This window comes from Chroicocephalus ridibundus, chromosome 21, assembly GCF_963924245.1.
Source record: "Chroicocephalus ridibundus chromosome 21, bChrRid1.1, whole genome shotgun sequence".
NCBI lineage: Eukaryota > Metazoa > Chordata > Aves > Charadriiformes > Laridae > Chroicocephalus > Chroicocephalus ridibundus.
The window spans coordinates 4,237,913-4,250,020 of record NC_086304.1 but is presented as its reverse complement, the minus strand read 5'-3'; the positions used below and the strand labels follow the sequence as shown (position 1 = coordinate 4,250,020).

Genomic DNA, 12,108 nt, shown 5'->3' with positions numbered 1-12,108 from the left:
GGAGGCTGTGCTCTGGATCTCCCTGTCTTTTTGCCGTATAAGTCCCTGCTGCCAGACCCTCCGTGCTGGGAAGTGACCCCTTCTCCCTGGCCCCCTCCCCAGGGATTCTCCCCGCTCCTCTTTTGTTTGTGCTCCTAAACGCTCAGCCACTTTCTTGGCAGAAAACCCTCCCGCTGCCACCTGGCCACTTTTCCACCTCCCGGGAAGTTTTGCAGTGACCCGCGCCACAGCCAGGAATGTGGCTGGGACACTGCGGGAGGGGACACGCATCTGACAATGTGCCCCCCCCCCCCACCCGCTGACCCCAGCCTCAACAACACTCGCATCCAGCCACTCGCATCGAGTCAGAAACAAAGAAGAAAAACCCTCATGGGCTGCGATTCGCCCTTTATTGTGAACCCCAGACGTCATACGCGCACGGCTATAGATGGAGCTCGGGAGCCCAGGCCAGCCCAGTGCGAGCCCACCCGAGCTCCGTGATGGTGGTGGTGGCGGCGGCTGGTGGGGGGGGACGCTGTGTCTGCATGGCTGAGGATGTATTACAGAGGCGGGCTGGTCTCCATGTAACTAGAGAGCGTCTGTGATCTACAAAGGGTGAAGGCAGAGAGGGAGGAAGAGGAGGTAGCTGTGTATTTCCCAGCCGCGCTCTCCCCAAGAGGAGGCCGCCGGGAGCCCCTCTCTCATCCCCCCGCCATCTCCCTCCAGCGCAGCACGCTAAGGAATGATGAAAAAAAATAATTCTGCAAAAAGGGTGAGTGGAATCAGTTCTTCGTTGGGGCAGGGTGGGGTAGGGGAGGCTCCCGGATGTTTTGGGGAGGGGGGTTTGTCTCTTGATTTCCAGTTGTTCGCTTTGCCTTGCAAAAAAAACCCCAAACCCCAACCAGATCAAAACAAACCCAGACCCAGCACCCGTCTCTCCTTCTCTCCCGCTGCCCAGCGCCTCTCCTTCCTCTTCAATTTGCCGGGAGATACTACTCGCCGCTTCGTGCGGAGCGATGTAGGCAGGCAGTTTTCATTTTTGATCACAAGGAAACGATAAAATCTGGAGACACCATCAATCTGTCGCTCTCCGCTCTGTGCCGTTTGCGTGTGTCTGCTGCGCCCAGAGATCTTATCGCTGCCTATGCAGAAATCTTAAATATAAACCCAGCCATAGACTTCACCTCTAGGACGAATTGTTCATAAAAGGCTCAAAAATGCAATTTTCACTGCAGCAAAAAAAATCAGCTAGTTTAAATTCTCCCCAACACGCTCCTGTTCCTCTTTCCAATGCGCGTTATATGAGGCGAATATAACATTACAGCCTTTCTTATATAATGCCAGAGTGAAGCCCTGCCTGCGATTTTTGCATCGTCCCCTCGCTATTATTGTTGTTGCTTCGTGTCTGCAGCAGAAAAATCCATGTAGAGCGGATCGAGCAAAGTCCCTCAGTCCCAGCTTCGGTGGAGAGGGGCCGGAGGGAGGGGGAGGCGAAAGTTGGGCAAAGAGGGAGGGGGGGGAGAAGAGGAGTGTAAAACCAAGAATAATACCATTTTCCCCCATTTTCTTCCCTCTCTCTTTGTGTTAGGGGCAACAGGATGGAAACCAGCAATCTGTGCAGCCAGAGAAGGTCGGCTGGGTGCGGAAATTTTGCGGGAAAGGCATTTTTAGGGAAATCTGGAAAAACCGTTATGTGGTTTTGAAGGGAGATCAGCTTTACATCTCAGAGAAGGAGGTAGGATCGGTTTCATTTTCCTTTCCCATCCCCCCTTTCCTCCCCTTTGCAGATGAAAAGCGCACGCTGAGAGGACCCAGCCTTTCCCCAGCCCCTCCATCGCCTCTCCATCGCCAGCCGGGCTCCAGGAGGTTTCTCGGGGGCTTCTCTTCTCCGTGAGCTGGCCCCGGAGAAACCTGGCCGGGGCTGGTGTGTCGGCTCCGACAGCGGCTCTCCCAGACAGCTCCGGCTGGGAGACATTTTCCCAGCACTGGACACATGAAGGGATTCACTTAGCGAGAGTTAAAACCCTCATCCTTCTTTCCGCCGCGGTGAAACGGCCGTGCCAGCTTCCTTCTGTGCCTGTCCTCCGGCATTAAGTTCGACAGTGGTCTTGTTCCCAGCTGCTGCACTGCTCTATTTGGGAATAACTCTGGTCTCCCAGCGGGAATCCAGTCCCTTATCTCTTGTATTTTTTTCTGCCTGAACCACACCGCAAGAGGACAATGGGGGAATTTAACCACGGATTCAACACCTTGTTGAAAAACGTGCCCCCTCTCCTCCCCCTCGTCTCCGCTCAACATAGGCTGGGGTTTGGGGTTTAATGTGGTGTTTACATTAGACTTAATTGGATATGACTATCAGGCTACGCGGCGCGGGCTCGGGCAGGCTGGGATCCGGCTGTCCTTGTGCAGCCTCCCCCTCTTAGTTTTTGTCTTGATAAATTCATCAGGAAGAAATCCCCAGGCAACAGCACTCCTCCCTCTGATTACCCTTTCCAAACTCATCGCTGGCACTAGTGAGAGTTGTGCCCAAAGAAGAGGCACGGGGGCTGTTTGGAGTCAGGCTGGTGTTAGGACAGGGAATTTGGGGCAAAAACATGGATCTGGGTCTGGGTCTTGATGGGTTTCCTCCCGTAAGTGGAGGTTATTCCCTGACGGGCACTGCCAGGTGGCCCGTTGCTCAGACACATGGCTACCTGGGCCAGCTTTATCAGTTTAGGATCTGGAGAGATAACAGGGTCCAAAGCGCCAAGCATAATTTGATTTAGAGGCTAATGGAATCACGGGGCATGGCGAAGTGCAGATGGATCAGGGGTTATTAGAACACAGAAATAGCCTAAAAGCAGACTGACAGCGCAGGTCCTGCTTAGCCATGTGTCGGCATTTCACAGCTCGCTCCCTTGATCCCTTGGCTGCTCCAGAACTGGAGAGAGACACGGGAGTGGGGAATAGTGTTGGCTGCAGGCTGGGGGTTCAGGTAGAGAGATGTAAAGGAGTAAGATTAGAGAGTGTGTGCAACCCTGGTGGTAACGAGGCACTAAACTTATGATGAAGCTATGGATACATTATGGATGGGGAAAGCTGGACGGAAAGATGGACGCAAGGGGTACACAGCGAGTGGCAAAAATCTCCTTTCATTTGGGGTCATTCTCTTTCCCCGCAGTAACGCAGACTGTACAGCGTGGATTTCTCAGCCGCAGGCCTGCTTGTCTTCCATGACTCTTACAAGCAGCTCACATACCTCTGGGGCCACAGATCAGAGTTTAGAAAGTGCTAGACAGACAGATTACATGGCTGGAAGGATTTTACCTGCTGCCTTGCGTTCTACCAGTCCTGGTCAATGGCTCTGCTGTACTGGGGCCCCGATTCAGGGTGGCACTGAAGCACATGCCTGAACAGAAACATAAGCTTAAGCCCAGTTAATGGGTATGGAGCTGGAGCTCGTACTTTTTGAGCCAGGACCTGGAAGAGAAGTAACCATGACCAAGTCCAAATGATAGGGGAGATGCCTGCTTGGATCAGACCGTGCCGACACAGTTGGAACTGCTGGGAAAGGACTGGGAATGGGCCGGACTGGTCGTCTCTGTAATGGTAAATCAACGGCAGGTTGGGCAGATGCTGAACAGTGTTAGCAGGATGCTGAATAGTCCCACAGGCAGGTGTGAAGGTGCAGTATCAGCAATGTGACTGAAAAATACTGTAATTCACAGCAGAGTTGGCAGGGAGGCTGGGGGGGGGGGGTTGGGGACAGTTAGAGACAGTCACGGGAACTTCTCAGGGTCCCTGTCACCACCATTCCATGGGGAAGGGGCCATATGGGTGGGCGGAGGGAGAAACTTGTCCCTGCTGAAGCAAAGGCAGAACGAGCGGCTGTCACCACAGCGTGTGACGGGACGGGGACTGCCACCCAGGCTGCATTGACCGCCTGAGCCCGCGGGATGCGTTCTGCCCAGGCTTAGGGCCTCCTCGGAGAACCTTCGCTGGGGAGGCGGAAAGGGTTCCCAGAGAGCGATTTGGCGCCCGTAAGCCCCGAGCAGCCTCTGAAGTGCCCACTACAGCTACACCCCGGTGCCTGCTCCTAATGCAGGGGGCCAGCCGAGCCGCCGGGCTCCCTGCAGCAAACTCCTGCAGGGCTGGAGGAGCTGCCCTGTCTGGAGGACACTCCCAGAGGCTCCGTCTGCAGCCCAGACCTGCGCAGCGCTGTCCGGGACAGCAAAGCCATGCTGTGTGGCACAATACACTCCCTTAAGCAGTGTTTCAGCCCTCCCTTTGATGGGAAGTACTCTGCATCTTGCCTGGGAAAACAAGAGTGTTTTCCAAAATCCTGGCCACCCTGAAGTCACCAGCTGGACTGCCGCTGGTGGCGGTACGGCTGGGGTGTCCCGGACACCCCACGCTGCCGGGTGGGTGGCTGTGTCTCTCCCGAGCACCCCAACTATTTGAACCCTGGAGGATAAATCGAGAGCAAAGGCTCTGCTTGGCTAAGGAGCAGGGCAGCCTGAGACAGCATTCATACTGGAATCAACACCAGGGAAGATGTGCAGGGCAAAGATGTCTGTCTGTCCATCCCTCCCTCACGAATACGCCCAGGTAGCCACCGCTCAAATATCTGTGTGCTCTGAGCCCAGAGGGACGAGGCTGCCCGAGGGGCCGTGCGGGTGCTAGTTCTGAACAAGGAGCACTTGTGTTTGTTTCAGGGAGCGTGAGCATATTTCTTTACGGGGAAAAAAACTAGTGCATGTGCAACTGAAGCAGCACTGTGGCTCTACGTGTGTGAAAGACCATAAATAACACACAGCAGTGACTGCCGATGTCTTTATATGGAAGAATCTGTGGTTGTGTAGAAATGTGGTTGCAGAGGTAACATCTGGCTGCGTGCACGCGTGCTGAAGTGACTCTGTGCGTCTGCAGGAATGAAGAATGTGCCTGTGTCGCCCGGTCCGGCATCTCTGGGAATCTCGATATAGGAGGTGGCTGCAGCCCCCTGGCCACGGCAGACGGGGGGAGCCTGCTCGTGTCTGCCTGGGCCGACGGAGGGCACACGCTCGGCATGGCTGCCGCTTGCCTGTGTTTTTCAAGACTTTCTGTTCAAAGACAGACAGGTCTTTTAACACACGGCACGGGTTTTTGGTACTGACTGGACCTTACTCCTTAGCAAAGCCAGGCCGTCACATACCAACAAGACCTGAGCTGAGGTCTGCCCTGGGGAGATCTGCCCCGCACTCCCTCCTGTCCACAGGTCCCAGCGCGTGTTTCAGAGCTCTGCTCCCGGAGCACGAGGCTCCCTCTACACGCTCCCTTCCCTGGCAGCAGGTGCCCGCAGCTCCCACAAATAGCTTAATATATTGGGATTTGTCAATCAGAACAGGATAGAGCCTCTTCTGTGGTTTTTTTCACACACGGGATTATGCCCAGTGGAGAAAATGGAGTTGTGTGAGAGGCTCTTCACTGCCCTGGAGAAGGGTCTCCAGTTGTGAACCCCTGATGCCACCGGTGCGGCTGATGGGGCAGGCACTGGATGCAGCCAGAGAGAGAATTAGATAGTGGAGACCCTAAGGAGACGGGAACCGAAAACCCTAGTGGAAATGGCCACTAGACAGGCTGAATCTCAGCCCAATTTCTGCAGTGATGGGAGAGGAGACTCAATTGTCTGTTTCCGCAAAAGATCAAAGTCCTCCTGGGCTATAAATTATTTTTGCTCCATCAAAGCCATCGGAGCAACGTGGATTTGGTGGATGGAGCTTAGGAGTTAACTCTCATATTAACCTCGATGTTGCTTGTCGGCTCCTCTTAGGCTCAGCGGCTGCTCTAGAACAGAAGGCAGGCTGTTCAGCGGTTAACGCAGGGCTCCCGGCCTCCCCCTGTCAGCTCAGAGCGCCGCAGGAGAAGGGGTTAAATACCAGGACTCCTGGATGCTGCCCTCAGTTCTGCCACACACTCACTAAATGAATTCAAACCAGACATTTATTTACTTTTGCCTGAATTTCTCCATCTGGAAAGCAGGGCTAATAATACTCACCTCGCTAAGGCACAAGGTGCCTGGGAAGGGGGAATTGTGTGTCACATACTGTGGGATCCCTCGGGAAAGATGTCAGCTCAGGGCAGGTAATGATGCTGCATGAAGACAACGCGGAGCAGTAAAACTGCTGGGAGCTGAGCACCGGTTTGATATCTGGAAGGGCTGAAGGGACAGGTTTCCAAAAGGCTAACCCCCACAGACTGCTGAAATCCCATCAATATCCACATCGATTCCTGCTGGGAATCCGTGTGCTTTTTCACTTGCCTACCTAGGTCCTGGGCTTGCAGGTTAGAGACTAGCCCTGGTTTATTTATTTTGGTTAGGAGAAGATGTGAACGCCTGATAGAAGCCTGGGCTTTCTCCCTGGCAGAAACCAAGTCTGTAAGGAGAGGAAATATATTTTTATCAGCCCAGCTGATACACCTGGAAAATGCAAACAGGGCTTTTGAGCTACATTCTTTCATTAGGGCATCAACCTTTGGAAGCTGTGAAACCTGCTCTGACACCTAGAACCTTTTGCTCTTCCAGCCGTGCACCACAGCGGTAGCTGGGGCTTACAGAGCTCCTTCAGGCAGGGGCTCCAAGCCGGCACAGCTCTGCACCCCTGCTGCAAGCTGAACCCTGTGAACTTATGCAAAAAACCCCTTCGTTATTTAGCGTTTGGTCATCAGCCAAAAAAAGCATTCAGGGCAGAAACGCGCACGACAAGATGTGCTGAAGTGCGCTGAGCTCTGCTAAGCGCAAGAACACCTTCCTAGGATCATTTTTGCATTCCTTCCCCTTGCTCTCCACCACACCGGTTCCCTCCCCCTCTTGCAAATTTCTGGTAATTGTTCTCTTGTTTCTAGCACAGCTTTGTTATTGCTTTGCACTTGGGAGTAGCAGTCAGACTAACACAGACACAGCTGGGCTCCTACCACTTCCTGACAGGAAGCCCAGGGCTGTCCAGACAGCATGAACGGACTCTGTGATGACGAGATGTTAATGAGGAAATGCTTCTCAGGGCTTCCTTAAGCCTTTTCTTGTTTGCTACCAAAAGCATCGACTCAATTAGCACAAGAGCACTTGAAAAGTAGTCTGTTCTCGCTCCCCATTTGTTACAGCACCATCAAACACGGCACAACTCCCTCTCTGCCTGCAAGGGGTATGTGCGTGCGTGCCCGCATTCAAAGGAGCCTCTGGAATTCACATACGTGGTTCATGCGTGTGATGGAGCCTGTAAAGTACCTGCGGTGTTTCTGTGCATGTGCTGCTCACGTACTTGGTACTGTGGTGACGCTTCATGGTGTGCGTTTGCACTTGGGGAATGTCTCTGCGTGGGGGGTGGCCGTGTTTTCTGTCATGTCTGCGGTTGGTAGGTGCGGAAAGTATCATAGAATCACAGAGTGGTTTGGGTTGGAAAGGACCTTAAAGACCATCCAGTTCCCCCCCTGCCCTGGGCAGGGACACCTCCCACCAGCCCAGGTGGCTCCAAGCCCCGTCCAACCTGGCCTTGAACCCCTCCAGGGATGGGGCAGCCACAGCTTCTCTGGGCAACCTGGGCCAGGGGCTCACCCCCCTCACAGCCAAGAATTCCTGCCTCACATCTCATCTCAATCTCCCCTCTTTCAGCGTAAAACCGTTGCCCCTTATCCCATGGCTCCCCTCCCTGATAAAAAAGGTCCCTTCTGCCCCTTCCATACCTCTCCTGCTCTAGCTCTTTTAAGACAGCCTTTTCCCTTCCACCTTCCTTCTCCTGCTGGGCCAACCTCTGTTCTACACCTTCAGCGAGGCTCTTTTCTGCCTCAATGGCACCGTCCTGCACAACCAGAGAGAGGGTCAAAGAACGCTTAGACCGAAATGACACAGAGACTGACTCCCTTTCCCCGCAACAGAGGTAGCTGGTGAGACGGGGCAGCACGGCCTTGGGATTCCAGTACAGCACTGTGATGCAGAAGAGCTGGTTCCAGCTTCAGGGGCCAGTCGGTTCTCAGGGACCTGTATTTCTAGTAGCCTTGGCTGATGACTCTCTGGGGCAAGGGAGTGGAGTAGATAGACAACGTTCTGTTGCCGTCCCCCCATTAGCTCAGGGCAGCAATCTGACAGTGAAAGGCCTGGAAGGTCCTGCTCGTGCCCTTGAGCCACCAAGTTCGTGGTGCAGCCTCCCCTCAGAATGCAGGTGTGCGGGGGGGGGCAGTCTCCTGGGGCACTGCCACTTCTGTTCCACCAAGGGCCGGAGGCTCTGCCTGAAACCAGGGTCCTGCTGCACTGGTGGCTGCACAAATGCTCTACATCGCCGTCTTCTCTCCACACGTGCACATTAACTGGTACTAAAGAAGGAAAAAGAGGACCACCTGCAGTGTCCCACTGTACACAGACCATTTTAGAATCATAGAATGGTTCGGGTTGGAAGGGACCTTAAAGATCACCCAGTTCCAACCCCCCTGCCTGGGCAGGGACACCTCCCACTAGACCAGGTTGCTCCAAGCCCCATCCAACCTGGCCTTTTACCCCGTGCCCACAGCATTTTGTAGGTCTCTGTTATGTGAAACTCTCCCAGCGCTCCCTGTATTTCTTCTAGTTCACTTGCAGACCAGAACCACACAGTTACCTCCCTTGTGCAGCCAGGGAACCGAGGACAACGGGGAGCCAGTGACAGGACAGGCCATTAAGCTCAGGTCTCCCCCTTCACCTGCCAGTCCCCTCACCAGTGCTGCTGTTGTCCAACAACCAGTGTTGGACACATGCGTGGATTTCCATCTTGGCGACAGCCTGATTTTAGCTAAGGTCTGCAGAAATTTCTGTCCCTTGCTAGCTGGTAGAACCGCTCGGCTTGAGGAAGTGAAACTTTTTTCTCAGCTTGAGAGAGGAACATGCTGGCTGACGCTGGCCCCGAGACTGTCCATGTTTGGATATTCAGCCTTGCTGAGAATCTGCAGGTTTCTTGTTACGCCCCAAGCCACATTCTGACCTCTTGAATGTCTTGTGGATACATTACACTTGGTGTCTTGTGATTTTCTGCACCTTCCGCATTTGCTTTGAGCATGCCACATCTCAACAGGGAACTGCTCAGGCAAATCTCCACCAAAAAAAAATGTGAGGAAAACCGCAGAACTTTGCCTAGTGTGACTGTCCTTCCGCTGCGCTCCTGCTTTGGCCCCAGAACCCAGCCCTGATCCTAATCAAGGCGGTTTGGAGTTGCTGCAGGTGACAACTTGATGAGGGAGGAAATTTTAACTCTCCATCAGCAAGACAACCAAGGGGCAGTTAATTTAAAACCCATTAGGGATCCTCCCGTTGCCAGAATGCTGCAAAGGAGCATTGGCACAGGAGAAGACAGACCTTTGGAAGCATGACTAGCTGCCAGGCTAGAAATGAGCTCTCCAAGCCTTTGAGAGAAGGTACTTTGGGTGCCACGGCTGGTGCTCTGACCCGCTACGTCTGCACAGGATCGCCAGGTCTCACAGTGCCGTGGTGGCCGGCGTCCCTTCGGGCTGGCCCTGGTGGGCAGCAGCTGCGGGGGCGAGGCATCCGAGGAATGCAGCTCCCTCCTTCAACTCCAGCAGCGCGCCAGCAATGTCAGCCTCAGCACATCTCCCCGCTGACTGCAGGCCCAGATTAGCCGCTGGCCGCATGGCTGCCTGTCGTGTGGCTATACCCCCAACAGTGGCAGCTGCCACTGGGGGTGCGGGGACTGTCTGCTGTAATGGCTCCAGGATCTAACGTTCCCTGCTTTAGGGACCCGGCTTTGTCTTAGGTGGTGGGAGACATCTTGGGTTCCTGCTGTGTGCCTCAGTTTCCCTTCCCTCACCTGGCCTACTTGGAACACAGGAAGCATTTTGTAGCTCACCTAAAGGGGCCCCAGGAAAGCTGAGGAGAGACTCTTGATCAGGGAGGGGAGCGATAGGATGAGGAGTAATGGCTTTAAACTAAAAGAGGGAAGATTTAGACTAGATCTAAGGAAGAAATTTTTCACAATGAGGGGGGTGAGCCCCTGGCCCAGGTTGCCCAGAGAAGCTGTGGCTGCCCCATCCCTGGAGGGGTTCAAGGCCAGCTTGGACGGGGCTTGGAGCCACCTGGGCTGGTGGATGGAAGGTGTGTGTCCCTGCCCAGGGCAGGGGGTGGCCTTTAAAGGTCCCTTCCAACCCAACCGATTCTATGATTTCTGGGAGCATGGGGAGGAGCCAGACTGAGCCCCAGGACAAGAAATTGCTTTGTCTGCCTAGAGCAGGTACAGTACGGACAGCAAAGCCAGGAGACAGCCATGGCAGCAACTGCTTGGATTTATTTACCTTAATCCTTTCAATCCAAAGCTTCCCTGCAGGGCAAGGAGTACAAGACCTACCTGCCCACGAGGCTCTGAGGTCCCTCAGCTCGCTGCATGCCAGGCACTCAGCAGCTGTGAGGAAGGAAAGACCTGCTGGCCACCTCCCAGCTGGGAGTGATTTTGCCAAAATCAACCATCCAGGCCTCTCCCTGCCTAGCGCATTGAGCCAAGCAGTCCCTGATACCTCTCAGCCTCAAACTAGAGCGTGGGAGACCTCAAGAAAGGTTAATGAAAGCAGAGGATCCAAAAAATACCCACATCTGCAGAGCCCCAGCTGCTTCGCAGGCAGGTGTGCAAACCTGTGCATGGACAGGAGAGGATACGCTGCCCCAGACAGGGAAGATTCTGCTTTTTCTTGACTCCCTAAAAGAAGCTGTAGAAAAGAGGAACTGTCAGGCCTTGGAGAGCCTGTTTAAGCTGTCTTTCCTGCAAGTTAGAGGGCAAGAGACAAACTGGCTGAGGATGGGGAACCAGACTGAAGACTGTACCCAGAGGAGATGCTCAGCCTTTTCCAGAACCCAGACCTTTTCTTAAAGAGCTTCAAGTTTGGTGTCTGAGACTAAAAATCAGCCCTGACTTTCAAAAATCTACGTTCAATCTATATTCAGCACAGAAGAAGAAAACAAACAGTCAGATGTAATGGTCATAGTAAATCTCCATCACTAGGATTAACTCCTCACTCAGGTCACCCTGACATAAATGAAGATCGATGCTGCTGTGCTGCCCCTGCCACTCCTTTACAAACCACAGCAGGCGACAGAGAAATCGTGCTTCGTTCCCTCCTACTGAGAACTGACACCTGAGGCTCCTTCCTCCCAAAGGTCTCCAAAATGTTGCCCAAAGAGCTTACGCTGCTGGGTAGACATCGAGCCAAACGCTCTGCTGGCAAAACCTGAAGGGTTTTATTTGCATGGCTCCAATCTCGCTGAAAATGTGGAGGAGAGTAGACACCCTGCAGGTTTGTCACCCACCTGTTGATGTAGGTGACCAGGATTTAGGCTCACTGACCATGTGGTTCCAGCAGCTTTGTGGGTCTTTAAGGGTTGGTTTTTTTCTTTACCAAGGACGGGCTGCGTGACTGTCCTCAGCCTCTGAGTGCTCATCCTCTCCTGCCTCTGCTCTGTAATTCATGCCCACCTCCTCCCTCTTCTTGGCTTGAGCAGCCTCCCACAAAGGACAAAAGATCTGGCTGGTACTTTTGAATTTTGCCTTTCACCTTCCTTCCTCTCGTTTCACTGTTTACACACTGAATGCTCTCTTATTTTGCCCTGCTGTTTACTCCTCTGCCTGCATGTCTCAGTGCGGGGGAGAGAGGGGACATCAGTTGGCAATGCCCCTTGTGAGACACGACTGCTGTCCTTCCCGCGCAATCGCTGCTGCTGCGTCACCGCAGAGGAGCCCATTTCGGGCTGATGCTGAGACCTCTTCCCACCACCACGGCAGAACAAAGCCACGTTCACATGACTAAATTACGGCCCCATTCACTTTATGGCCTCATTATACTACCAAGGCTCTGCACAGGAGGGAATCAATTCCAAGTGAGCACAATCCTGCCTTTCCTGCCTGCACTGCAGCTCTGGCTGAAGGGCAGACAGACCCTTTGGTATGCCCACATCCTTAACGGTATCCACATGTGCACCCATTCCCCAAATTACCTGTGGGGGGCTGGACGTGACCACCTGCTCTGAAATGCAGAAACGGGACACCACCATCATCCTTTTAATGCAAATAGATGTTGCTTATTCGCAGTTCTTAAGCATTTTATAACTGGTCTATGCACACATACGGCATTTTGGTGAAAGCGATG

The 12,108-nt window shown here is 53.7% G+C and overlaps 1 protein-coding gene across 4 annotated transcripts in view; it reads left to right on the top strand.

Annotated features, from left to right (window-relative positions):
• Positions 1-351: 351 nt before the first annotated feature.
• Positions 352-12,108, top strand: part of PLEKHO1 (pleckstrin homology domain containing O1) — a 30,246-nt gene continuing 18,489 nt past the window's right edge. For 3 of the 4 annotated variants that reach the window (XR_010073883.1, XR_010073882.1, XM_063357479.1), the window contains exons 1-2: positions 353-751; positions 1,568-1,714. Coding sequence is in view for 2 of the 4 variants with exons in the window: in XM_063357479.1 (XP_063213549.1) it covers positions 722-751; positions 1,568-1,714 (177 nt within the window). In the remaining 2 variants the exon portion in view is untranslated. Of the gene's footprint in view, positions 752-1,567; positions 1,715-12,108 lie in introns of all 4 variants that reach the window. The other variant, XM_063357480.1, reaches the window with a different exon arrangement.